Source organism: Cheilinus undulatus, linkage group 17, assembly GCF_018320785.1.
Source record: "Cheilinus undulatus linkage group 17, ASM1832078v1, whole genome shotgun sequence".
Taxonomy (NCBI): Eukaryota; Metazoa; Chordata; class Actinopteri; order Labriformes; family Labridae; genus Cheilinus; species Cheilinus undulatus.
In genome coordinates this window covers 33,726,327-33,754,158 of record NC_054881.1, presented here as the reverse complement: position 1 = coordinate 33,754,158, position 27,832 = coordinate 33,726,327, and the positions used below count along the sequence as shown (strand labels likewise).

At 37.9% G+C, this 27,832-nt stretch overlaps 1 protein-coding gene across 1 annotated transcript; it reads right to left on the bottom strand.

Moving 5' to 3' along the window:
- tbx5a (T-box transcription factor 5a) lies at nt 1-27,832 on the bottom strand. The gene is made up of 8 exons (XM_041811385.1): nt 27,676-27,832; nt 26,486-26,580; nt 25,104-25,223; nt 23,833-23,980; nt 10,636-10,788; nt 7,599-7,690; nt 3,588-3,820; nt 1-1,285 (listed from the first exon to the last, which is right to left on the bottom strand). The coding sequence occupies exons 1-8, from the start codon at nt 27,817-27,819 to the stop codon at nt 699-701; spliced, it is 1,572 nt and encodes a 523-aa protein (XP_041667319.1). The 5' UTR covers nt 27,820-27,832; the 3' UTR covers nt 1-698.

The window sequence follows — 27,832 nt, the reverse complement described above, 5'->3', positions numbered from 1 at the left end:
TCTGTCTGAAATGTCTCTTTTAACACAAATGTGCTATTTCTTGAAGTGCTTTTGTACTTGTGAATGTTGAGGTACCTGTCAAAAATGGGGTAGGGCAGGGGGGGAACACTTCTTAAAGATTTAAGAGCAAGAAAATGTACCACAGAGCCAAAACAAAACCTGCCTGGTATTTTTTTCTTAAGTTGTTTGCTATAAAAACAAGAAAATGAGAACTTAAGATAATGCCGCACAAAGCAAACTTTTTTGTAATGCAAATGTGGGACACGAACACAAAACAAGAGATTCCACTTGTCTCTGAAACATTGACATCCAAAAAACACTAACGCACAACGACACCATCAACATGAGGACCAATGGCGAAGCACGTGAAGCTTTATTTTCTTCTTTCAGTGTCTTTAGTTCCTCTGCACTTGAGCAGTCTTTGAATCTTCTGGTCCAGCTCCGTTTTGATCATGCTAATGCTTTTTTGCATATAAGTGCAGATGCTGTCACAACAGATTAAGTGATAAGATGCTTGTTTTCTTCGACAGTCTTACAAATATCCACTGCTGTCAGTGAAGTTACACTGATCTTATTAAGATGACCAGAGACACATCCTCTAAAAATATAAATATAGTTTCCTCTACAGACTGCCTTCTTTTAGTCTTTGATGTTTTTCCTTTTAATATTTCTATCTATTGAGTGAAGAAAAGGCGGTTTTAGCTGTTCTCGTTCCACTCAGGCATGATGCTGACACTATGTACAGTGTGGTACTGATGTGGCGATAGTGTACGTGGTATGCCATGTGTATAGAGGTACTCGTTTCCCTGTAGGCCGGCTGTGGGCGACTGGATCCCCGCCCCAGGACTGCACTGGCGGCCCAGAGTCTGATGGGTCATGGAGCTCTGGTACATATGATGACCATCGCCCAGCTGTGGAGATGCATGGCCCCCAACCCCGCCGAGTCTGGACACCAGAGACCCTGAGGTGAAGTGAGCCGAGAAGTGCTGGTAAGGCAGCCGCTCCATAGGCTGCATGGTGGTGACGGAGCAGCTCCCGTAAGGAGAGACGCTGGCCCACGTGTTGCAGCTGATGTCCTCCAAACTCGGGACAGGCTCTGCGCCCTGTGAAGCACTGGCATACATGCAGGCCTGCCGCTGGCTGGATTCACTGCGGTACGGCCCACCAGAAAGGCCAAGGCTCTGGGCGTAGCCGACAGGACGGTAGTAATGGTCCTCCTCACTGGACGAACTCTCCAGGTAGGACTTCTTATAGCTGTGCTCACCTGAGTGACAGTCGTCCTCCACTGCACGTAGAAATACAGTTAAAATAAAGGTGTTACTCAGGGGGTATAAATAAGGTACGTAAGGTAAAACGTTTACAACTTGGCGTCAATTTACCAACCTCAGACAAACCTTTATCATCTGTTCATGAACAGACAAAAATACTGAATCTATAGCCACTATTTTACTAAAACAGCTTAACTGAAAAGGCACATTTTTATGAATTTTATCTTGTTTTCCTGTGATCATCAGCAGTTTACAGTAGTTTTCTTGTGGCTTCAAAATAACTCGCCATGAGAAAACCATCATTATTATCCCAGGATAACAGTATAATTAAGGGAAAACAACCTAAATGTACTTGTTTTCATGGAAAAACTGCAGACGCATGTCCTCTTAAGACATCCTTACTTTTATTCAATACTCTTACATTTTTTGGCCTGAATAAGTATAGCCCCTATTGTGTACTTACATACTTTGTGTCTACTTCATTATCTACTGGCAAATGTACTCACCCTGCCTGTATCACCCTGCAGTCTAAAAGTTTTTTTTTTGACTTCTTGATAAACATAATACAGAAACATTATAAAAACAGAACACTTGCTGGATGTATAAGTGCTCATCTGAAGGTAATTTGCTGCACCTGTAGTTGGTTAGTTAAACAGCAATCCAAAAAATGACTTCAATTTACAGAAAATTTCTTTAAAACCTTGAAATACTTTGTCTCTCAAGTCAAAATAACGTTTCTTATGTTTGGTATACATACACATATACAGTGCATTCAGAGAGTATCTAGACTTCACTTCTTCACTACTCCATCATGAAAAACTAAATTTGAGATTTTTTTTTCTCCTTAAGATTTATTTTTGGGCTTTTCATGCCTTTATTGGCAGAGGAGGACAGTGGACAATATCGGAAACAGGAATAAGAGAGCTGGGGCGAGACGTGGGAAAGTGCCACAGGACGACCGGGTAACTGGGATGCACCCTAAACCACCAGGCTTCCTGCGCCCCAATTTTAAATTTTTTGTTGCAAATTTATTAAAAATAAAAAAACAGAAATATCACATTGATACTGTATAAACATTCAGACCCTCTGCAAAAAGCCTTAAAATACAGCTCAGTTTCCACCCATTTCTCTGGCTCTTTGCTGAGATATTTCTACACCTTGTGGCAAATTAAACTGATTGGACATGATTTTGAAAGGCTTTATAGAAGGAATCACAGCTGACATTGCAAATCAGAGTAAAAATTTTTTGAGTGCAGTAGCTCAAACTCTTGGTTGATATTCATGAATACTAGGGGAATTTCTGTAAAACTTGTAAACCGTTAACTTATTCCTGATTAATTTGCTTCAATCTCAGTTGTTTTTGTGGTCACTTAAATAGGAATTTTAAGAAAAATGACACCATAAATACTACAACATATTTTTATCATCTTCTGGGCTGCCAGTTGATGATCACTGCTGTAAAGCCTAATACCTCAAATAATATCTAGAAATTCTCATTTTTTTGGAACTAATTTGTTCATTAAATCTTTTTTTGTATCACATTTAATATGTGATGATGATAATCCTGTGGAGAGTATTTTTTTATCATTTATCAGATTTAGGGCTGAACAATTTTGGAAAATAATCTAATCGCGACCCCCCCAATATTGCAATTGCAATTTGATACACAATTATTCCTTAACTTACTTTATTCCTAAATAAGAGCTGAACAATTCTTTAAAAATATCCCATTCTGATGATTTTGACCCATACTGCCAACTGGATATGAATTGTTACATTGAAGGTTTTTTTTCATTCTCATATTTAATAAGAAAAAGTACAAAAATTAATAAGGTAAAATTTTTTGTTGACTTTTCTAAAAAATGACACTTGAATGATTGCATGATATGTCATGCATAACATCTCTGCTGCAAAAAAAGTTTAAAACTGGTAGTTTAACACAAATTTCAGGTCAAAGAAATATTGCATCTTTTGCCGTTTAATCTAGTTTTTAATCAGCTGTCCAGCCCTAATCAAATTGTATACAAAAGTTTTTTTCGGGAAATTATTGATATTTTGATTAAAAAGAGGTCTTACAAAATCACTTATCAAATATGGTACAACTGGCTTTGAGGAGGCTTTAAGGAGGTGGTGCGGGCTCCTGAGTTTAAACCAGTTAAATAATCTGTTCAACTTTTCACCGCATAGCACTTTGTTTTTTTTAAGTGTAAATTATAGACTAAGTAGTTGATAGAATGTCAAAGGTTGCATTTAGTGTAAACCTACATTAAGAATATTTTATTTTTGTTTAATCAGGATCCAATCAGCAGCGTCTCCTACCTTTCCTCTTGATGCAGTGATACTCCTGGCTGTGCTCGTGTGGCAGAGGGTAGGAGCCTGACTGAGGCAGCATGTCCTGCGAGGTGCTGGTGACCCCGTTCTCACACTGGGAGTACTGGGAGCTCAGGGTGCTCGGGGTGGCCATGCCCTGCACGTCCCCGCTGAAGGGGCTCTGGCTGGAGCCCACCCTTTGACGCACTGTACTGCGAGGCACCACTGGATACTCCTTGGTGCTACAAATGGAGACACAGAAACACAATTAATGATATTGCATTTTCATATTTGAGTTTTGTTTCTATACACAAAGAGACCCTCCTCTCAGTTGAAAAATCCCTTTCCACTGCACATGCCAGCATGTTTCACTTCTATTAATCCCCAGCATCCGTCAATAGATCATTTTGCTACTTTTGCGTCTTTGATTTCGAGGATCGCCTCGGTAGAAACAGTGACCTGGTTTTGCAATAAGCCCTCCCTTCAGAAATGTAACAAGGAGCAGACGTGCGTAGCTTACACTGCACTCTGCAGGATTGCAAAAAGGCGAGTAAGATTGATAGTGTGGTTTGGACTTTCACCATGCTCTTTACATTCGCTATTTTTGATCGATGAAATGCATTTCACTCAAAATGTCGTATTAAATTGTGGCACGCACCTACTTAAAGTTACTTAATGTGTGTCTGATACAATCAAACGTGCCGTTTTCATCTTTAATGTGAAGGAAATGTAGCTCATGGTTTCCAGGGATTTTTGTTGTACATGATAAACCATGACATTAATCTGAAATGTTTAATTACTAAGAACTGTATTCTCTGGATGAAAAGGTATGGAAGGAGGGAGGATTTTAGCACCTTGTCCAAAAGCCAAACATCTTTCCAACTGTGTTTTCCTGATTTTTACATTAGAAAACAATGTCTGTATCAGCTGCACAAACAGGGGGGGTGGAGTTAAAGATGGGGGGTTGGCTGTAAGTTTTTCAAAACCAGATTTTCTCCTTTGAAAATGTGTTTTTCCATGCAGCACAAACGCATGCTCCATCCCTCATCTGGACTGAATAACAGAAAAAAGAGCAATGTGGTCATGTTCTGCCTTGGCTGCTGGACCAATCGATACCACTGCTTTCCAAACACACACACACACCCACACACACACACAAGCAGTTGGAACATCTTTGCAAAAACAGCCGTGTGGAAGAAGAAGGGAGATGTTGCAGTTGTGTTTCAGAGGTTGTGCCAGATCAGCCATAAAAGTCTCAAGCATGAAAACTGGCAGTGGATCAAGAGCTACACTTACATCACTGAGAATAACACTCACAACTGGCTCGCGTCTGGATGGTTGAAGGATTAAAGTTAAGGGGCTTGTTAAGTGACAGTGTGACCAGGATGTCAGTAATCTGTTCAATATTTACTCAAGTCATTCGACATCACTCAGTTTCTGTCAGTGTTTCCAAATATCAGAGGACGGGGTCGCTTAAAGCTCCTGTGAGGAGTTTTTCACCGACTTTGAAGCAGACTACAATTAATAGATGCAAGAGCGAAAAAGACCATAAGCCACAATTCTGCTAATTTCTATATTGTCATTTTAATGCCTCTAAAGCAAAAAATAGAATGCATTCTCAAGAGCTTATCTAAGTGGTGAAAAGTGGCAAAAATTGGTTAAAGTGGCAATAAAAATAAGTTAAAAGAAGCAAAAATGGGTGAAAATGGGCAAAGTAGGCATAAAATGGCAAGAATTGGGTGAAAAGTGACAAAATGGGGGAGAAAAAGTGACAAAAAAAAGGCATAAAGTGGCAAAAATGGGTGAGATGTGTCAAAAAATAAGTTACAGCCAAAAAAATGGGAAAAATTGGCAAAAAAATAGCAAATAATGGCAATGGAAATATACAGACAAAACAACTGATTCATGAATAATTTATGAGGTCAAAGTTGTCCTTTTTTAAGGTTATTTGTGGGAATATTATTTCAAATTAAGACATAAATGAGCCACATGTAGCTCAAGAGCCACATGTTAAGTATCACTGCTCTAAAGTACAACCTTTCCTCTTTACATTTCCCTCAACCAGAGTCAGAAACAGACCTTTTTTAATCAGGTGGCCCAACTGGGGTGGTGGCTAACATAAGAAGATCCAGCTCACATTCAAGGATGAACAGCCATTATTTACCCTATCTGATTTCACTCATCATATACAGTGGAAAACTCCATCTTGTTAAGTAGGCTGTTTTCTGTCGGGCTTGATAAAACAGCATGTAAATGGTTCAACAAACAGACAACAAGCAAAAGTTTTACATAATGCAAAGTCATCTTCTATGGAGATTTTACTCTTTCCAGTGAGCTCTTGCCCAGACAAGGGAGGTCTGAGCTGAATGTTTCAATATTATTTTGAGAATTCTTGCTTTCCTAGGGGCTACTAGGGTGGCCAGTCAGATTTCTAGTGGGGCTTTCCACTATGACTTCAGGTCATGTTGATCCAAACCAAGTTGTGTGGATTTATTTTTCCCATACCAAGATGGCCATGCCAACCTATGCTGAGCCCGTCCCACCTCCAAGCAGGCTGCAGTGATGTCACAGCGGTTCATCATCATTCTGGGATGCCTTGCAGACGTTTTTCAGTAGTAACCACTGCACCAAACTTTGAAATATCTGCCAGATTATCAACAGAAGGAGAAACTTCAAAGTAGAAACAAGAACCAACTCTTGGACAGCCTAAGACACAAAACAACGGTCACTGAAGCGCAGCTATTTAACGTCATCAACTCAAAATGCCCCATCATCAGCTCTAGACGTGCCCTCACACGGGTAGCTTGGTTCTGGTGGAAAAACAAATCCCCTGCCGCAGTGGGCTGCTGTGCTATGTAAAACTAAATAGAGTATTCTATAGGGCTAGCAAACGACTTAAGTTTTTAACCGCAATCAATCTCAGAATTTCTAAACCTAGACACAATTAATCTCCCTTTTAGTTGCACTTTGAAATTCAACATTTTGCATTTAAAATGTTTTTGTTTTAGTTATCATTTTTATACTGCCTTGAACTAAGTGGAATTGACTTCCTGCTTCAAAACAGCCCTGGTTTTATTTTCAAAAGAAAATAAAGAGCCACTAGTTGATCAAAAATTTTGACATGAACTTAACCACGGAAAAAGGAACTTGTTATGGATTGAAGAGGGAAATGAGGGAACAGTAAAATAGGTAACTGTTCAACAACACAAGATGCAGACAACTTCTGGCTTGTCTACTGAGCTGTCTGAGTTTTTAAAACTGAAATGAGACATTAGGGAGCAGCTGTAAACTGCTGTACAGGACAAAATCAACAAAGAGATAAGATGTGCCAGTTTGTCCACAGGGGGCACAAAGGTTGAGGCACACCAAAAGTTCACCACGGGTGCTTTAAAGACATATGTCACAATTAAATATCTCTAGGGGTGGAGCGAAACTACTGACATGTACATGAATTCATTGTAATTGAGAACCTTACTTATGTGTTCTGGAGCTCTTTTGAAAAATTTTTTTAAAAAGAACTATCACTTAATTATATGTAGAAGGAAGTACTGAACTTCACTACCTCTAACATGGCATGTGATAATGAGTCATATAAAGTTAAAGGGCTAAAGGAGGAAGTCCAAGCTTTTTGTCAGCTTGTATTTGGCCTGCTTATTGGCTCATGCTGCAACGTGATAGTAGTTAGTGAAAGAAAGAGTCTACATTTCTTTCAAACTCTGCTGTTGCATTGCTATTTAACTTCATAATTAACTTTTTACTATAAATAACCTAACTGGATAATTGTGCTCTTTTTATGTTTTTTGCACTGTGCAGAGGTCATTTTAACTTTTAACCTCCTTCATCTAATGTTTCAAAAACTACTAACTGCTTTGAGTAAACTTTAAATTACTTTTTACTTCAGTATAGACCAGAGAGTACATTTCAATCAAAGTCACGGTACTATTACTTAACTTGTGCTCTTTCCAGCCCTGCCTATTTCTCTGTGCATACACTTCAAAATAAAGCTTTAGATACAGCTACCTCTGCATCCTGGACATCCGGTGCAACTCCATGTCATCACTTCCTCGAAAGCCTTTTGCAAACGGGTTGTTCTCAATCTTCAGTTGGGTTATCTGCAAAAAAAAAAAAAAAAAAAAAAAAAGGAAAGAAAAAACAGGTAATTAGTACCACATTGGGCATTAAAAGCCATTTGTTGTGCAACCATGCTACAATTCCATTCACTTGTGCAAACTTGAATTTAATTGCATTCTAAATCTTTGTATTTATATTTCAGTCTTTAGATAAAAAAAAGTGTCTATTTGAGGCAGATACGATGAAAGCATTACATGTTTTTGTAGCTTCTTATCTAGTTTTTGGGATGCATCTTGTTGTTCACGGGAGGATAAAAAATTTTCCAGAAATCAAAGATGCTTTAAGGGATCTAGAGACACTGAAGAAAAGCATGCTTCAATCTGACGTATTTCACTGAATCATTTGTAATGTTACATTTGACAGCATCTGGAGAGTCAGATAGCTGACTCATGCTTGACAGATGCGACTAACATGATTTATTAACTGACTGTTTGTATTGGTAATAAATGTCTTTGTAAATATTGAGCAAAAGTAAAGCAGAGCGAACCATCTTGAAGGAGTAAATTAATCCCAAAGAGGTTCAGCACAATCCGGGGAGATCCCTCTCATGAGCAGCGGTTTCTGGCAGGTAATTAGTTGGCAGCTCTCTCGTGTGCTTCCAGCTTCCTGACAAGACTGGAGGTTTGAGTCTGCACGCTGGCTGACACTTTAACCAAACCTTGTAAAATCTCTCGTGTGACACTTCACTATATAGCTTCTTGTTAATGCACGCGGCCTGGCGGAGCTTTTATATATTGTTTCATCTCTTTTTAAAGAGTTTGGAATAACAAGTTCAGAGCCTTGTTGAACTCCTTTTACCCTCTGTGGGCGCTCCAAGAAGAAATACAGCTATACAATTAACTACTCATTTCAAAGTGATAGCCGTAGTTCGCTTTAAAGGAGAATAAATTAATTGTGGTGTTTTTCTGCAGACTGGGCCTAAAGGATTAAAACAATCACACATGAAAAAATGAATATAATTAAAAATAAATTTGGGATTAGACTCAAGCAAATCAGGCAAATATAGTTTTATAAGAATGTATCCAAACTATGCTCATTAAAATAACTGAAGCCTTTCAAGTATATTCCCAGACATTCAGGACAGTTTCAGCACAAAGAAGTAAAAATACAATTTATTAAAGTTTGAGGTTTGGAGTTTTTTCTATTCTTTAAGAACACATTTTAGAAACATATAGAGGATGTGACGGGAAAGGCTTGAAACCATAGACTTTGAGCATTTTCAAGAGCTAACAGGTGAACTGGACTCATGCCTGCAGCTCTTATTGCTCTGGCAGATGTCAGACTGTTTGATTAGACAGTTGTGGTAAAAGCGCCTGGAAATTACAAATGCTTGTTTTTCTGCAGGTCTGACTCTGGAAAGCCCCAATAATTAGCCCGGGGTTACGATCTCAGCCCCCAATAAGATGCTTAAAAAATAATGAATGGTTTCTACAGCATGCCGGTCATTTTGCGCTTCCTGTTCCCAGAAGCACGCGAGACCTCTGATTGGCTGCGGGGACATTATGAGCTTTCGCCCCTTTTCTCCCCTTATTCCCCAAACTAAAAACATATAGGCCCGCACGGTTATATGACGTTAAACAGACGCTGTTTACGCATATCTGTATTCCCAAGATTTTTTCCCCGCCCCAGAGTAAATACTGACCTTTTTATTTCTGCTGCTTTCCACAAGTTTGAGCACGCAAGTAAACATGTATGAGGCTGCCTGGCTCGAAAAATCAGAGACTGACCTGACGGTCTTTTATTTTCAGCCATTACGGCCACTCTTTACGTAGTAACGGCGTTACAATTTTAATAAGACCTTTATAGCGTCGAAACTCAATAAAAAGCAAATACTTACACATTTCAAAAAACATTTAGAAACGATAAATAATACCTCATTGAACCTTAACGTCCTCTACACCCAAAATACCCTAACATTTAGGGTAGGCCTGCCACGCGCAGACTAGATAGCATAAACAAATTAAGCTAGTTCATTTCAAAATAAAACTTCCGTTTTACTCAGACCAACCGGTTAAAGCGATGTCTATTACTTACAGAAAAAAGGGGGGAAAAGGAAAGAAAAATTAAATAAAATGTATATCATCTCATAATAACTCTCAGACATATTTATTTAGAACGATAACCATGAGACAAACGACCTTTAATAATAGCCCACAATGAACAGGGTTTTTAGAAGAACAAGTCTGACCATTTTTTTTAGTTTCAGCAAGATAAATGCGAAGAAATATTCTGATATAATAATAATAATAATAATAATAATAATAATAATAATAATAATAATAATAATGATAATAATAATAATAATAATTCGGTGCCTTTAAATGTTGATTCTATTTTCATGGTTTGAAAGCAGTTTAGTACCGGAGAAGCCGGAAAGTGACGCCAGAGGTTGATCCGTTTATCAGCAGCTGCTCACGCGCTACAAAGCGCTGCAGGCCTGGATCTTAGAAAAGTCTCTTGAGGTCAGACGTCGTCTAGTCTGTCTATCTGCAGTTTTCCCTCGTCTGTCAGTGACTCAATGTGATATCAGAGATTTTCAGCTGACAGTGACAAGGCTTCACTTTAACCTCACAGAGGAACACAGCCTTTCATTTTAAATACATCAACACACAGGCCTACCGTTTGGCACGAAAACAAGACCAGATTAATAACGATAGTAGTAAAAAAATAAACCACTACAAAAGCTAAATTTAAATTTTGTTTAAAACGGGAATGCAGCCTTTTTCTATTTCTGCATTTTGGCCTCGTTTTAAATGTACAATGTGCGTCTCTGTTTTGCATTTCTGGAACTTTCAGCCACGTTGGAAACATTGTAAAAACAAAATCGCCTCATAAAAACGCCATGAATTTAAAAATGCCTTTTTACTGAGTCACATGCGTCAATTAAAAAAAGAAATCCAAAAGTACAGGCCATTTGAGGACTTACCTTGTGGTTCTGGTAGGACGTGACTGCAATGAAGGCTGTCTCCGGGAACACGTGAGTGCAGAAGGCCGTGTTTTTGGAGCCGAAGCCGTTATTTTCATCTGCCTTCACGATGTGGATCCTCGGTTGGTACTTGTGCATCGAGTTTAGGATGATCTACAGGAAAGAAGAAGAGGAATTTAGCGTTAGAGAGGCCTAATGTGATGCATGCATAAATTTCATTTTATGAATAAAACTTCTCCACAAGAGGCAGCACAGATGTAAATTTCTCTGAGGTTTTGGTGAGGCCAACCGTTTCTCTGACAGCTTACGCGCTGTTTAAAGTTGTTAAACATTATTTAATATTCCCCTCTTTTATTTGATCTTTTTTGGCAGCTTGAATCTGAACTTTTTGATTGATTTATTTTCGAGGTTATTTGTCGCTTTTGTTTTACCATAGTACATTTTTTACGTTAAGTGATTCAGACATTTTAGTATTAAATGACACATTTCTTTTGCATGTGGAGAAGAAATACAAACAGGGGCAGTAAAAGTAATTTGGAGGCCCAAGGCAAAGACCAATATGAGCCACCCCCACCCCCCACCCTCCACACACACACACACACACATTCAGCTATATAGTAAATGAATAAAACATAGAAGTATCTCTTTCCAGGTAACAATGCCAGAGCAAAACAGGAAATCCCAAAATTTGAAATATAAATACCAAAATACCCAACAGCACTCGGTCATCGCCTCTTGGAAAAACATTATATTTCATACCACATGTACACATATTTTAGCAAGTCTCTAGGCCAGGTCTAAGTTCTAAAAATAAAATACATATGCTCACTTTTGGTACAATATCCATCCGTGCAGTATTCTATGAATTCAGTGTTTCATCATATCTATTTTAAAGCTTTTTTAGGGGCTAGAGCCGGGGGTCCACTTCCTCAAACTCTGTTTGGATATTTTATCACTCTTGGCTCTTCTTATTCACATTAAGAATACTGTAATTAAGAGAAACTGTGAAAAGGAGTGCTTCCTGGTCTCAAACAGCGTGTGTTTGAGGTATTGCATCATAGGATTCATGTTGCAATAGAATTAAACAAGAAACAAACCTTGAAAACTCTGTAACATTTTAAATAAATTGTGTCATCATGCAGTGAAAATAAAAAAAAAATAATTGTAAGAGAGTGGATTTGAGTTTTTTATTTAAATACATGCTGTTATCATTTAATTTATTTTTGGCGTAAACCTCATATTAGATGCACATCTTTGGTTCTTATGTTAAGGCCCCCTGCATGAGGCCCCATGCAATTGCATACTGTTTTTTACAAACCAATAATGAATACAAAGGAATAATGAGTACAACATGGAGTTCCTCCATGCAGCAATATAAGCAACTGTATTGGCTTAATTTGTGCAAAAATCAGACCCAACAGCTGTCTGGTTATACACTCACTGTGTATAACTGTCTATTATAACATAGATATTTGCACGAAACATCATCCTGCACACTGTACTATTTTCTTCCATTGCTAGTGTAGCACACATTTGTATTGTAATGCTTCATATATTTCATTTATACTGTTTATTCAAGTTCCCTGAAGCAGAAGTACTGCTATTCACTAGTTTTCTTATTCTACTTTTTTTGCCATTTGAATTTTGCCCCAAAACACCAACACAAATTCCTTGCATCTGCAAATTTATCTCACATTAAACTTCATTCTGATTGTGAAAAAGAAAATATGTGGCAGATACTTTTTGTGCACCCTTTAAGTGTTGCTCCTGCAGATGTAAACTTAGAAATTCCCCTCCTCCTGTTTTACAAGAGTTTTCCGTGCTTGAGTGACCCCTGAAGTCTTAAGTCTGGAAACTTCTGAATGTCTTTTTCTGTTTTATGTGGACTGGTACTAATAATGTCCCTGAGTGTGCAATGCATTCTGAAAGTATTCAGAGATTTTGTTATTTTGCAGCCTGATGCAACAGTTGAAAAGAAAAAAAAAAAAATATATATATATATATATATATATACTCTTTAATCTACACTCAGTACCCCATCAAGAAAAGCAAAATTAGAATTCTGTAAACTTTTGCAAAGTTATTAAAATAAAAATATGACATTGACATAAGTATTCAGATCCTTTGCAAAAAAACCCCAAAACATTTAGTTTGGGTTCCTCACTTTTCTCACAGTCTTTGCTGAAATGTTTCTACAACATCACTGAAGTCCATCTGTGGTAAATTAAATTGATGATTTGGAAAGGCACACACCTCTATAGAAGGCCTCACAGCTGACAATGCAAAGCAAAACAAACCCAAGGCATGAGGTCAAAGGAACTGCCTGCAGAGCTCAGAGACAGGATTGTCTCAAGGCACAGATCTACAAAAAAATCTGTTGCACTGAAACTTTCCAAGAGCACAGTGGCCTCCAGAATTCTCACATGGAAGAAGTTTGGCATGACCAGGACTCTTTCAAGAGTTGGTCACCTTGCCAAACTGAGCAATCTGAGGAGAAGGGTAATGGTAAGATATGCGACCAAGAACCTGATGGTCACTCTGACTGAGCTCCAGAGATCCTGTGAGGAGATGGGGTGCAGTTCCAGGAGGACAACCATCACTGCAGCCCTCCACTAATCTGGGCTTTGCCGTGAAGTGTTAAAAAAGGTTGTTTCTGCAGGATCACTGTGTCTGACACCACCCGGCAGCAGTTTCAGACTTTAAAACTTGCAATAAAGCAATAATTCACCTCCAAGCTGATGGTCTAATGTGCTTTTACTCACAATATAAAGCATAAGAATTCATTTCAGTCTGTTTCATAATCATTTTAAAAAACCTCACAGCCCCTTTAAATTAGCTTTGTTGCCATCTTACTATCCAGACCTGACTCAAATACAGTAGTGGTTATATAACTCCCACTGTATCTTTGTGAAAACTTACTGTCAAAGTAGAAGAGCAGTCCCAGCAGAGTGTTACCCTGGCACTAGCATGCCCGCTCTCTAACCTGACTAACCTAGTTTGTGCTCAGTGATGACTACTAGCAGTGGCTAGCTTGGCGACATTAAGACGCGCTCCACACAGCTGAACTTGAGCCTTGAACTTCTCCTTTGAGGCCCTCTCATCCGTGCGTCTTAAGTCTAATTGTTTTGACGGAGAGGGGGAGTCGGCATCACCAGCCTCCAGAAAATGTAAAGGTTTTTATTTTCATCGTCCACTTAAAAATGCTTCTTTCTCCCTTTCCCCTATACTCTGATTGACCCCCACCTTTCAGTCCCGCGGGCATTCCTCCTATATGTTATCTGCTTTTTGGTTTTGTACCTGCCTTTCACTAGACGAAGAGCCTAGTGAACCTTACAGGCTTCCATACTCACACAATAGTCATCTTTTATCAATTCCTAGCTGAACTTGATCTCATTTCATGGTGCGGTAGGTTTTTGTAATGGGCAGGAAGTGGGTAAAAATGGGTTCCAGCATGGCTTCCATGCAGAATAGCATGTTTTAATGGAAGATCTTGACCCTGTGAAATGCATAAAGGTTGAATGCATCACTTTTGAAATTTTGTACATACATTGAAATATTTGCCGGATTCTTGGATTTAAGATGCACTAAAAACAGCCCAGGCTGCATTTGTACCTTCATTCTTTGTATTCTCATGTACTTGTGCAAGTAAAAAGCTGTTATTTATCACATGTCCTAACCATCACCCAGCACAAACATTTAGTTGGGATTAAAAAACAACTCTCTGGAAGAGTTTCAAAGCTTTTCAAACACATATGTGCAAAGAAAAAGTAGGTTAAACCAAACATTTTTCCCATGCACGCATTCATTAATGGCTTACTTTGAGGTCTGCGGAGATGCATCCAAGATCTTGACAAACCACAACAACAACACCATCATTCACAGGGTTTTAGAAGCTAAAAATGTCCACCGCTGAGACACATAAGAAGCTGCATGGAAACATCTAAATGCAGATTTACCCTGGAAAAACAGCATGCTTCACTAACTGTGGGATACCAAAGTCCAGTTTGTGTGTAAGTGGGGGCAGGGGTGCAGATTCAGACCACCCACTGGGGCCCCTGCACACGCCGTGTCTCCCTGTAGCTCTGCAGCCCCCCCTTGCTCCTCCCGCCTCTGGATGATAGTATTTAATGATAGTGAGGGATCACTTTGGGTCCCGAGCCACTGCCCTCTGCTTTCATGTTCCACCACATCAGAGAGTTTCCCCCGAGCCGCGGGATCAGTAGGCTTTGTACACCATCATCTATTGCTCAGCACACACTGCCATTCAAATATAAACAAGTGCGATCCTCACACTCCACCCGGCCAGCCGGACCCCCAAAAAAACGTGTGGGAAGACAGAGAGACGAGAGCAGGAGAATGGAGAGGGAAGATGAATAAGACGGAGGAATATTCCACAAGTTTAGAGGGAGAATGAAGGAGAGAAAGCATTTTGGCACGAGGAATGAGAACACTGCATGTGAAAAAAACCTTTACAGTCTTTTAAACTTGAACTAAACTACAGTTAAATTCCATTTTGATTGAAAGTGTATGTGTAGTATTTCTCATGTATCGCTCACAGCTTTAAAGCCTATGCTGCACTGGCCATAGAAGTACTTTAACCTGAGCTTTTGTTTGGAATGCATTTTTAGTTTCTCCCATTTATACCATATTAGTTAAACATCAGCCTTGTCTTTACACTGGAATTTCTTGGAAAATTTATTTTCCAAAGTAAACACAAATTCCTCCAAATTTGAAAAAATAACCTAAACTTCTTTAAACATTTTATTTTTAAAGTAGTCCAAAAATCAACCCCCAGTTTTTTTTAAATATCCTCAAATTTTCATTTTTCCAATAAAAAATTTCCCCAAATTTCCATGTAATTCCTCAAAACTTTTTAAAAATATTCCCTAGCATTCAAAGCAAATTACTCCTAAAATTTATGAATTTCCCAAAATTCACAAATAAATTTTCAAAAATTCGAATAAAATGATGCAAATGTGCAAAACATCCTTGAAATTTCCACAAAAATCCTTTAAAATTAAAAGCAAATTTCCCATAAAACCTTTCAATAACTTTCCAAAATATATATACAAAATACATATGCCCTAATTTTCCATGTAATACTTGAAATTTCTCAGAAAATACAAATTCATGTCCGAAATTTCCATGAACATGCCAAAAAGAAGACAAGCATTATTAATGAAACAACACAATCTACAAACATATCCCCTTAATTTCCATGAAAATACTTGAAAATTTCCAAACAAATTACCATAAAAATATTCAAACAGCAAATTCTCCCTACATTTCAACCAAATTGTTTTAACCTCAATGAGCAATCCTGATGATTCTTTCAAAAATTCTTAAAGCAGGGATGCAGATGGATGAGTGTTTTAAGGCACATCCCATTTAGTGGGAGGCCTTGGTTCAAGTCCGGCTTTTGCCCCCCCCCGTCATCCCTATTTCTGATTCTAACCACTATGCTCCTCTATCAAGGCATAAAAGTCCAAAAATTAATCTAAAAATAAAATCTCATAGCAAATTATAACTACATTCTTGGAGGGCTTGAAAGTAATGTCCTCATATGTAGAGGAGAACAGGGTTGGTTGTCACACTCTTATCTCGCTACCAGAGGGTGCTATCTTCCAGAATTTGGTATGGAAATTTTTAGAATCAGGATCAGAGGTCACCTACACCTACTGGAGCAGGACAGCTGAACTTGAGGTGAGAGGACTTTTTGTGTTTTTCATGTCAAATTACAAATATTCACCTTCTCAGTATTTTTCTTCTTGGCTTTTACACAGCGGATTTATACCAAAACAATCGTTACTCTTAAAAAGTGTGAAGGGAGAGCTATAGATTGTTGTTCGCTAGCTAACTAGTTATTAGACCATTGTTAGCCTTGATGCTTGGAAGAAATTCCAGTTGAGGTTGGTCATCACAGTCTCTTTCGGGTTGGTTGTCACAGTCTCTTTCGGGTTGGTTGTCACATTCTTTTTGAGGTTGGTCATCACAGTCTCTTTTGGGTTGGTTGTCACATTCTTTTTGAGGTTGGTCGTCACAGTCTCTTTGGGGTTGGTTGTCACACGTGATAGTGAATGCATGTAGCCAAGTGGAGTAGGCTAATATTGTTAGGCCTATTTGTTTTGTTCTTTATGTTGCTATAGGTCTGTAGGCTGGCCTAAAGATGTTTCTGTTCCTTGGTCATTTTATGTTAAGATGCATTATGTTATTTATTTGTCAACTTTTCAATGCAATTAAAGTTTCAAATTTAATTCTGCCTTCCTGCCCTCTTTTTAAGACATTTCCCATTACAATAACATTGCAGGAATTTAGGACGTTAAGTTAAAATAATCCATTTAAAGTAGACCACCGTCTTGATGACAAATTGTGCTTTGCAATCCTAACCAAATGTTTTGTGAGAAGTGGGACAGTTTGGACTTGAACCTGAACTAAAGATGTGATGGCACAAAGCAATGGAGACATATCCTTTAAAATAAAAACAAATTATACATTTTTAGCCACATATTTATCCAGGCAGAAATCAGTGACCCACTGAAAATAGCTTTATGACCCACTTTTGGGTCTTGACCCACCAGTTGAGAACCAAAGATTTAACGTTTCACTGAAGCAGAAGAGCATAATTGTGCAATGCATTTAAAAGTCAGACAAAGAAATGAATGGTCCTCTGATGGTTGTAGGTTCACTTCCCAGCTGCTGTAGTCACATGTCCATGTGTCCTTAGGCAAGACATTTAACTCCAGTTTGCTCACACTGCAGTGACAGTGGCGTGTAAATGTGTAAGGATGCGTATGAATGAGAATAGCAAATACTCCATCAGGGTGTGAACGTAGAGTGTAAGGGTCAGTGCATATCAATGCATGTGCACATTTATATTTAGAGTGCATTCAGATAGTAATCAGACCCCCTTCACTTTTTCTCGTTTTGTCATGTTGCAGCCTGATGCTACAGTCAAAGAAAAGTATATTCTCTTTAGTCTACACTCAGTTCTCCATCATGACAACGTGAAAACAGTTTTAGAATTTTTTGCAAATTCATTAAGATTGAAAAACTGAAATATCACATTGACATAAGCATTCAGACCCTTTGCAGAAACACTTTGCTCTGTCTTTGCTAAGATGTTTCTACATCTTAGTCGACCTGTGGCAAATTAAACTGACTGGACATGATTTGGAAAGGGACACCTCTCCCTTGGAGTTTGTTCAAATTTCCAAGCAGGCTTTCATGTGTTTTGCACTGAGGAGAGGCTGTGCCAAGCCACTCTGCCATGAAACACAGATCTGTGGAGGGCCGCAGTGATGTTTATCCTTCTCAAACTTTGCCCCATCTCCACACAGGATCTCCAGACCTAAGTCAGAGTGACCATCAGGTTCTTGGTCTCCTCTCTTACTAAGGCCCTTCGCTCCTGATCGCTCAGTTTGGCCAGGTGATCAGCTCTTGAAAGAGTCCTGGTTGTGCCAAACTTGTTCCCTTTATGAATTAAGGAGGAGGGCTCTGTGCTCTTGGGAACCTTCAGTGCAGAACTTTTTTGTAGCCTTCCCCAGATCTGTGTCTCGCAACAATCCTGTTTCTGAGGTCTGCAGGCAGTTCCTTTGACCTCATGGCTTGGTTTTTGCTCTGATATGAATCGTCAGCTGTCAGCTCTTCTATAGAGCGGTGTGTGGCTTTCCAAATCACATCCAATCAGGATAATTTACTACAGGTGGAGGAACCTGAGCTAAAGTTCAAGCGTTGAAAAGGGTCTTAATACTTTTGCAAATGGAATATTTCATTTTTTAAATTTGTCATAAATTTGCAAAAATTTCTAAAATGTTGTTTTCACTTTGTCATGATGGGGCACTGAGTGTAGAATAATGAGGATAAAGATGATTTTCTTCTGCTGTAGCATTAGGTTTCTCTAACAACATTGATAAAAGTGAAGGGGGTCTGAATACACTGTAGGTATGTATGCTTATTTTCAAAATGGATTAACTGTCTCGTTCTATACTGTTTACTTTCTATAAAATGAAAAAATATTGTGAATAATACAATTTTTGAGTAAAAAAAGTCACACATTTTGAGAAAAACAACTTGAAAATCCTAAGTTGGAAAAAGTCATACATTTTAAGAACAGAAACTTTGACATTTCTAGTTTTAATCTAAAAAATTAATGACAGTGTAAAGTAAAAAAAATACAAGAAATTAAACTGAAAAACAGTGGTTTGATTTTTGGCTTTCTAATGATGAAACTCAAAGTTTTGGTCTATGTACATTTATGACTTTCATAGTCAAAACTTATGATTTTTTTTGTCAATTTCTTAATTTCAAAACTCAAGAATTTTCAGTTCATTGTTGTAAAAAAACAGATAAAAAGTAATGAACCTTCAAACACGAAAAATCTACGAATAAACGATCAATTATTATGATGGCATATCAGAGCAACTTTAACAAATAAAGACAATAAAGGGGATCTGTTATTTACCACAATAAACTCAAATTTCTCAAGTTTCAAAATTCAGAAATCTGAAAAAAAAAAAATATATATATATATATATATATGTTTTTTTTAAAGTCATAAATGTATGAGCCAAAACTTTTTTTTTTTTTTGAGATAATAAAATCAAAAACTGAACTTCTGTTTTCAGTTTAGTTCCTCATAAATTTTTGACTTTACACTATCGTAAATTTTTTACATTTAAAACTTAAATTCTTTGAGTTTCTATTGTTAAAATATACAACTTTTTCAACTCAGGAATTTCAAAGTCTTATCTCCATATTAGCTCAGACTTTGTGACTTTTTTCCTCAGAATGATCAGATCCTCTACATTTTTTTTTATCTCTTAGGGCATCCCCAATAAACTGTCATACATTATGTTTCTATTTTTAGATATATAAAGATCTCATCTTGACAACATCAGAGCTCTGGGCCCCCCTGCGACTTTTGGCATCATAATCATAATCATTTGGCATCGATCATAATAAATGTTTAATTTTTCCAAGTGGGTCCTGGGGGGTTTAGCTTTTTTGATTTTTATTTTTTAAGATATGAATAGTAGGGGTCCAAAGGAAAAAAAGAATGGAAACCACTGCTCTAGCACACCTTAAAAGGGTCTCCAAGCACATATGCCCCTTGGTTATGCAAATTCGGAGTCAAATGATCATTCTTGCGCGTCTATGCCTCAGTCATCACCAAACAGACCTGGATGTTCTTGGAGTAACTTTATGTAGGTACTTTCTTAAACTCTGGCAGCATTCTATAAAAATACAGATGAAAACAACCAAAAACTTGATTTCAGCTGTCATTTGAGAAACTTCCTGGAGAATTTAAACTTAACCAAAGGACTAATGTAAGACCAGGTTATAAAAAAGGACTCCAAATACACATTTGCATTTTAGACTTAAGCATCATGCAAATAAATCAATAAATTCAGATTTCATCATCAGTTACAAATGAGAATAATGCCATTCCAAACTAAACTGCAATAACAAATGACTCCTACTTGTGTAATTATGGATCATTTGAATAAAAGCATGGTAAATGCACACATCCCAGGCCTCAGAAGCCTCACCTCCACTTATTTCCTTTCAGACTCGTTCAGATGTGCTGATCTGGGCCCTGCTCACCCCTCTGACATGCGTCTAATTACTGAACATTTCTGAAGAAAAACGACTTTTTCAAACTCACTCCAACGGACATCAGCAATATGTTTGGGTTTCATGTCTCCCTGCTAGTAATTATAAATCATGGACGACTTATTTCAACCAGCTGGACCAACAAGCCGATGGAACACATTTCATTTATAAATCCCAGGGTGCTGTCTCCCAGCACGAAACGGGGCGAGCCAACAACCGCTGCAACCAATCTAAAATGTTCTCCAAAACCAGAAATTTACAACGGCACTCACATTCCTGCTCGGATCCAGTTTCATTTCAGCAGCTGGGCTCTGGCAGGACAACAACCCCTATAGGTGCCATGTGGACCCACAGTGGAGTGTGTGCAGAAATTACTCAACAGTTTAGGCATTTGTGAAGGAGAAAAGTCTTAATTTAAGAATCATCACCGGCCTCCTGCAGCCTCTGTAAAGAACTGTCAAAGTCCAGCCAAAGGGAGGTTTAAATTGGGCTGATTAGATGTGCAATTAAAGCAGATTTAAGTGCAGCATTTTCACAAGAAATAGGTGGAAAAAACGCCATTACAACCCTTTAACACCTCTGATTAGCATTAGCAGAACAATTAGTCATTTTCCTCATTTATCTCCTTAAAAACAGAAAACATACTGATTCACCTCTGCCAACTCCATGATTGTTTTCCCCTTTCATGGCTGCACCTATTACCAAGAAAAACTCATTATTCCTCTGTAAACACAACAACAGGACTTCTAATTCAGCCTTGGTTTGAATGTTGATGAAGCCAGCAGGCCCATTTGTAGATGAAGTAAGTGATGTTTGTGTGTTTCTCCCAAAGGCCCAGGGGGGCTGGATACCGAGCGTAGAATAATGAGGAGTTAAAGTTAGAAAATGGGTACCATACAGGCCCCGATGCGTAAGCGGGTGGGGGGCAATTGCAGGTTTCCGTTTTGCTAAAAAGTTCCAACTTTACTTTTACAGGCTGATTTCCAACTTATTTATACACCTATCCATCCATCTATTTATCCGCCTAGAAAACCATTTAATTTACCACTTTTTAACAATGTATTAACCACCTTATTCCATCTATTTACCCATCTATTTATGACCTTTAACCATGTATTTACTAATCTATTGATCCATGCATTTACCAATCAATTTATCCAAATGATTCAGCCAACAAGAAAACCATTTATTTACCACCTTATACCATCTATTTACCCATCTATTTATCCAACTAGAAAACCATTTAATTAACCACTTTTCTAACCAACTATTAACCACCTTATTCCATCCATTTACCCATCTATTTATCACCTTAAACCATGTATTTACTAATCTGTTGATCATCTATTTACCAATCTTTTTATCCAAATTATTTATAAACTAAAACAGCATTTATTTAATAAACCTTTCTAACGGTTTATTAACCACCTTAACCTCCTAAGACCCTGCATCCACATATGAGGACATTACATTTTGGCTTTCCCACATTATAGCAATCATTTTTGGTATTAGAATTAATGTAATAATTGTTCAAAATGTCCGTTCAACTTTAAGGTATTTGCATGAAATGCTGGGATAATTTGCTGTTTGGATATTTTATGGAAGTTATCAAAGTATTTTTTATTGAAATTAAGAGGATATGCTTGTAGATTTTGGAGGGTTTCATGGCTTTAAATTCAGTTTAATTTTAATAATGCATTTCATGGAAATATGGGGAAATTATTACCAAATTTTTTGGGAAGTTAGATTGGGAATTTGGGCTTCCGGATTATCATTTGAATTTTTCAGCATATTTCTTAGAAAACTTTCGGGGATTTGGGTTATTTCCATCATTTTTATGGAATTTTGGAGAATGTTTCTTGAAAATATATCTAGAATTTGCCAAGAAATTGAAGGGGGAATTTACTTTAATATTTGGGGAATTTGCTTGAAATTTTCAGGAATTTGCATGGATTTTTTTGGGGAATTTTCAGGCTTTATGATGAATTTTCACTGAAACATTTGAGTACTAGCTAAAGAAATATTTAGGTACTTTAAAAATATGTCTTAGTAATTTCAAAGACATTTTTTTAATCATGGAAATTTGGGGGGTTTTGGAAACAAAAATTTCCAAGAAATTCCTGTTCAATGACACGACTGATATTTGAACTTATCTGACAATATTTATCCCAAATAAGTGGCACAAAATTAAAATGCTCTCCAAACAAAGGCTCGGGGGTCAGGAGGTTAAACCATGTATTTACTAATCTATTGATCCACACATTTACCAATCAATTTATCCAAATGATTTATCCAACAGGAATGCCATTTATTTAGCCACCTTTAACTATCTATTTACCACCTTATACCATATATTTATCCTTCTATTAATCCAGATCATTGTCAGAATTTTACCGTCTATTTAATCTAAGTGTAATCAGAATTCAGAATCGTTTACTGAGAATTCAGTTTTCTCCAAACAACAGAAAAGAACTATTCGGTATTGCTACATTTTAAATATAACATTTTTTTCCACTTTGTCAAAGCGTTTCGTTCATTGTTTTTATTCTTAATCAAACTTTCTGATGTGAAATGGCCACTGCTTTCGTTTTATTTTTCAAAATAATTGACAAAATTTCCTTTAAGGTGTGCCTGTTAATGTTTCTTTCTCTCTTTCTTGTTTGTCCTTTTGCCCCCCCAACACCTAACCTTAAACTTTGTCAGTTAAACTGGTCTGATCCGTATTCAGTTTGGTTTTTAGAGAGGAACTAATAGCAAAAATACATTCAATATATATGTACATTATTAGATATGAGCTCCTGTTTGGCACTCTTTTGCAGTTTTTGGCTGTCAAGTAAAAATTCAAACCTGCTGACTGAAAGTTTGACTTTGCAACAGCAGAAAGTTTAGTTTAAGAAAAGTCTCAATTCTAAGATAGAGTCTATTTTCTAGTTATTTATTTGCTCATTTGTTTTACAAGAGGATGTTAAAAACTGCAACAATTCAAAAAAGACAAAGGGGAAAAAGAAAATATTTCTACATGATATTCTAAAACCTATTCAAACACTGAACAGTTTAGTGTTGGTTTAAAAAAAGCCCAGCATAAACTGCTTTAATGATTCTGCAAGGTTTAAAAAGTGCTTTAAGTAAAGAATGCAACAGTTATTACTACATTCAGTTAGTTTATTAAGACTGATCTGCCTGTTCAGTTTTCAGATTGAACAGAAAGACGCTTTAATTATCTAAAGCAGTGATTTTTATAGACAAGAAGACAGGGGAGGCTGTGTGTGTTTTTAACGAGCTCAGATAAGTGGCGAAGAAAAGTTGATTAAAAAAAGGAAAAAGTTTACACCATTTAATCCATTCAGCTCTCAAAAATACCAACTAATAATAATAATAATAAATAATAATAAGAAGAAGAAGAAATAATAATAATAAACAGCATTAAAACCAGTCTTCCAAAAGCGCCCCTGATAAAACACACAACTTGGAAAGACGCAGCAGCAAAAGCCCTCACACACTCTTTCTCCCTCTGTCTCTCTCACACACACCCACACACACACACACTACTGAAATAGTAAAGATGACAGGCCAATAGGCACCTACGTGTCCGAACGGGTCCAGGTGGTTGTTGGTCAGTTTAAGTTTCTGGAAGCTCACGAGCTGCCTCATCCAGTGCGCGCCCGTGGCGGGAGAGTCCGGGTGCACGTAGAGCCTGCCGGGCATGGCGGGCTCAGCCTTCCCGGTCACAGACCTGCAAAAAAAAAAAAAAAGCAGTGGCACAGTCAAACGGATGACAACTAATTCTGTGAAGACGTTTAAAAGGTGAAAATGTTAACAGGGACACGTCCAGAACATAAAAATCAAAAGTAAAAATGTGGAATTTACGCACGTGTATGGTGAACTGAATTTCAAAGTAAAATCTCCAAATTATATTTTGATAAAATCTTAATAGGATGCAGAGTATTTAGAGAAAAATGCAACAACGCAGAAATGATCCAAACTGGATGCAGCATGCTTAGATTGAAACAATTACGCACGAGATGGCGTTTTCAAAAATGAAAAAGGAAAAGGATTACGCATATTCTAATTGGATGCAACATGTTTAAGACTTACATTTATTTTAAGACAAAGGAAGCCAGTGCCAAAATTCAAAGTTGTTAGAACTTGCGTTATTGCCTGTGCGTAATCCATTTACGCACAGGCTTTACGCACAGGTTACAAACTAAACTCTGCATTTATCCTTCTTAACATGAAGAAAAAAAAAACAATGATAATCTCGAGCAGCTCCGTGTGATGTTTGTAAGACTCTGTGATGTTGGTTTTTGGTTGTCAGAGGTCAGATTAGAGCTGGTAGACATTGTTTTCCAACATCATTAGATCAAGAGAAGAATTAGTTCCAGGACATGCTTTGGACAGGTCATTATCGGCAGTATTGGCATGTGATTATCCTCTTTAAGTAAGCCCTCATTGAGGGGCGCTGACCCACACAAGGCATTCCTGACCAAGGTTAGAGAGATGGACATGACACTAAACAAATAGCAGTGTTTGTGCTCTGCACTGACAGACAGCCCAGCTACTAAAACGGGTAGGAAAACATTTCATCAGCGCAGAAAAGTCAGAAACATTCCTCCCAGCTGATTTCTTTTCTTGGCACGCATGAGAAAACGCACAGTTCATAATTCTGGGTGAATTAATATGTTCACTTCCGATTCTCGTCCATCAGGACATCAAACTAAAATTTCCTGTTGGAGTAAACTCCTCAGAGGGGAGCTGCTGCGACCCCCCAGAACAATGACCCCCATTATGGTGAATTTTGTGTGCGTAAAATTAAAGAAAAAGAAAAGTCTTTGCATTTGTGTTTTATTTTTACTTACCATTTATTATCGGCGAATTTGTACCGATGGTCATCCGCAGGGACAACATCCATCAGGAGGATATATTTAGTTTTGGGGTTTAATCCTGTGACCTTTACTTTAAAGCTGGGGAACATTCGCCTGTAAAAGGACAAAGAGACGCTTTATAGAGCTATATATGGTGTTTCTGTCCAGCTCTGGAAAAATGAGGCAGGTAAAAATAGACTGTGGTTCGTTTTTCATGGTTTCTGCTCAGTATGAGAAACCAAAAATCCAGTTTCATGAGTCTCCAAAAGCGCATTTCAGACTATTCCTGCGTCGTGATGCAAAAACAATTGTTACTCACTGTCCTCCTTTTCTAATTATCCTATTTTCCGAGCCTATTTTTAAAGAATTGTCAGCTCACGTGGAGTGGTTTCAAATGTCAAATAAATGACTCTTTGCTTTGGAGAGGTACAAGGGCAGGGTGTGGGGCCTGCGCGTTATGAAACATCCAGGGCCAGACTTTTTTTTTTTTGCAGAATCCGTTTAGTAAATCATTCAGATATTTGTTAGCTGTCACACAGAAGAAAAATACACAATGTGAGGAAGGTTAAGCAGCCTCACGAGCAGACAGGAAGGGCTAAGGACGAAAGAGGAGGAGGAGGAGGGGGCATGATGCCTGCGTAATATCTTTTCTGGCCAGAAAAACAGAAGGAAGATGACTGACGGGGATATAATGGAGACTCTACACAGCTGTGAGGATAAAAGTACCACTCATGTAAATGTAGCTATGTGTTAAACTATAAATATTCATCACTTGGAACATGTGAGCCACCAGAAAGCTGCAGACACCAGCCGCCATCATGCATATGTGCACGTCCACACTCGGCACTATTTTGACTGGATGCAATCTGAGGGCGACTGTGGAGCAGACAGCGTGACACATGTACAGTGTCTGCGTAACATGTTGCACGCAAGGAAGTGTCTGCGTACAATTACGCACACGCAGACAGCAGACACAGAGGACGCAGAGCAAACGGATGCGCCCAAATTTGACTGAAATCAAGAAATATTAATTATAGAGAGTCAGACTTATTTGTATTCAAAGCATCTGCTCAAATCTCGATTGTGTTGCATTTCCCAACAGGGCCACCCAGACTAAAATATGGACTATATGCTCTCCTAGCGCTAAAACGTCCACCAGATGCTCTGTGTTTTCTCTGTGGTTCCTCACGGTGTCGATTTCCAAATCCAAATATAGAAAAAAAAAATCCAGGCGAGTCCGTGGTCTACATTTGCACTGTAGTCTTGGATAAAATATGTGTTATAAAGGCTCTTAAAGAAAGTAAACATGCAGTTCAGCTGAGAGTTGGAGAGAGGGGAAAGTCACATGAACTATTTCTCTTTTGTTGTTGTCTTACCTCCCAGCTTTAGTGATGATCATCTCCGTTCCCACCTCGTGAAACTTCATCCAGAGCTCCCTCTCATGCAGGTAGACTTTAATTCCCTCCATTCCCTTCAAAATAAAACATCTTAGCGCTCATGTGTATTCACCAATAACACAAACACACACTGCAAGCATTCAAAAATAACGTGTTAGTTGAATTTCCCAAAAAGGCAACTAATATCAATTACTGTAAAGCACACTGGCAAAACTATGTTAAGAAATCACAAAACAAGACCTGAGCTGCAAGAAGAGACAAGAAATGTCAGTGCAGATAAGAACATTTACTTGAAAAGAATCATCAACAAATAAAGATCAAATCTGGAGAAACTTCCAACATCATAAATTAACATATTTAGATGGACTGGTCTTATTTTAAGTGTAATGATATATTTTGACATCAAATCAGGCATATACACTGGCAGGATTGAATGTTTTTGCACTTTACGCAACTTTTACGCACAGCTGCCTGTCATGCGTAACTTAGGCCTGACACATTATGTAGTGTCAAATACAAAATCTGGCAAAAAATAAATAATAAAAGTAAAGAGTGACCTTTATTATGCTCATTTAAAGTTTTGGATTCACAGAAACAGTGTGTAAACTTGAGAAGATTCACGTGCGTAAAACAAGAAATAATGTAACCGGCCGTGGAAGTGTTTAGGAATTTCGGATGAGTGTGCCGATAGTTTCAAACTTTTTTGGCCTTTTGGATACACATAAAACAATACTATAATAGACAACATGATAAAAACACACTATAGCCTACTTATATATGCACTGTCCCCTTATTTAGTGAGAAACAAAATAACAATGATGGATGGAAACTTTCCTGACATTTCACCTCTTCTTAAGTATTTTAAAGTCTGTTCATCTAAACATAACAGCGTCCAGATAACGCAGAGAATTATGATGTTCCAAAAAGGAGTGTTTAAAATTATAAAAAGTAACAAGTATCAAAATATGTTGGTAAAATCAAAATATATATATCAGAAGAGTCTTTTTTTAACAACATAAACTGCAATTATACTCTCCGGGACAACAGAGTTTATGCATATAAATAGATATTTTTCAAAGAGAGGATGTGACCCCAGAGGTCCACAGAGCGGCCTCAGCTCGTCACAGACGGTGAAAGTGAGGCCTACAGACGGACAGACAGAGACTGACCTGCTGGATGTAAGTCGTCTGCGATGATGGAGATTTGCTCGATGTCCCGTTCTGCTTCTCTGATTTATTCTCGCTCGGTACTTCTCTCGAATCTGAGCCACCGGGGGAGTTTGGAAGGCCAAAAGTCTCCTCTTGGTCCGCCATGACCGGAGCCTTG

Excerpts from the sequence above, each read along its gene's own strand:
- tbx5a (XM_041811385.1), bottom strand. The coding sequence starts at position 27,819 with ATGGCGGACCAAGAGGAGACTTTTGGCCTTCCAAACTCCCCCGGTGGC. Across the intron at positions 23,981-25,103 it reads AAATTCGCCGATAATAAATG|GTCTGTGACCGGGAAGGCTG; the intron begins GTAAGTAAAAAT and ends TTTTTTTTGCAG. Across the intron at positions 3,821-7,598 it reads CGGATGTCCAGGATGCAGAG|CACCAAGGAGTATCCAGTGG; the intron begins GTAGCTGTATCT and ends CTCCATTTGTAG.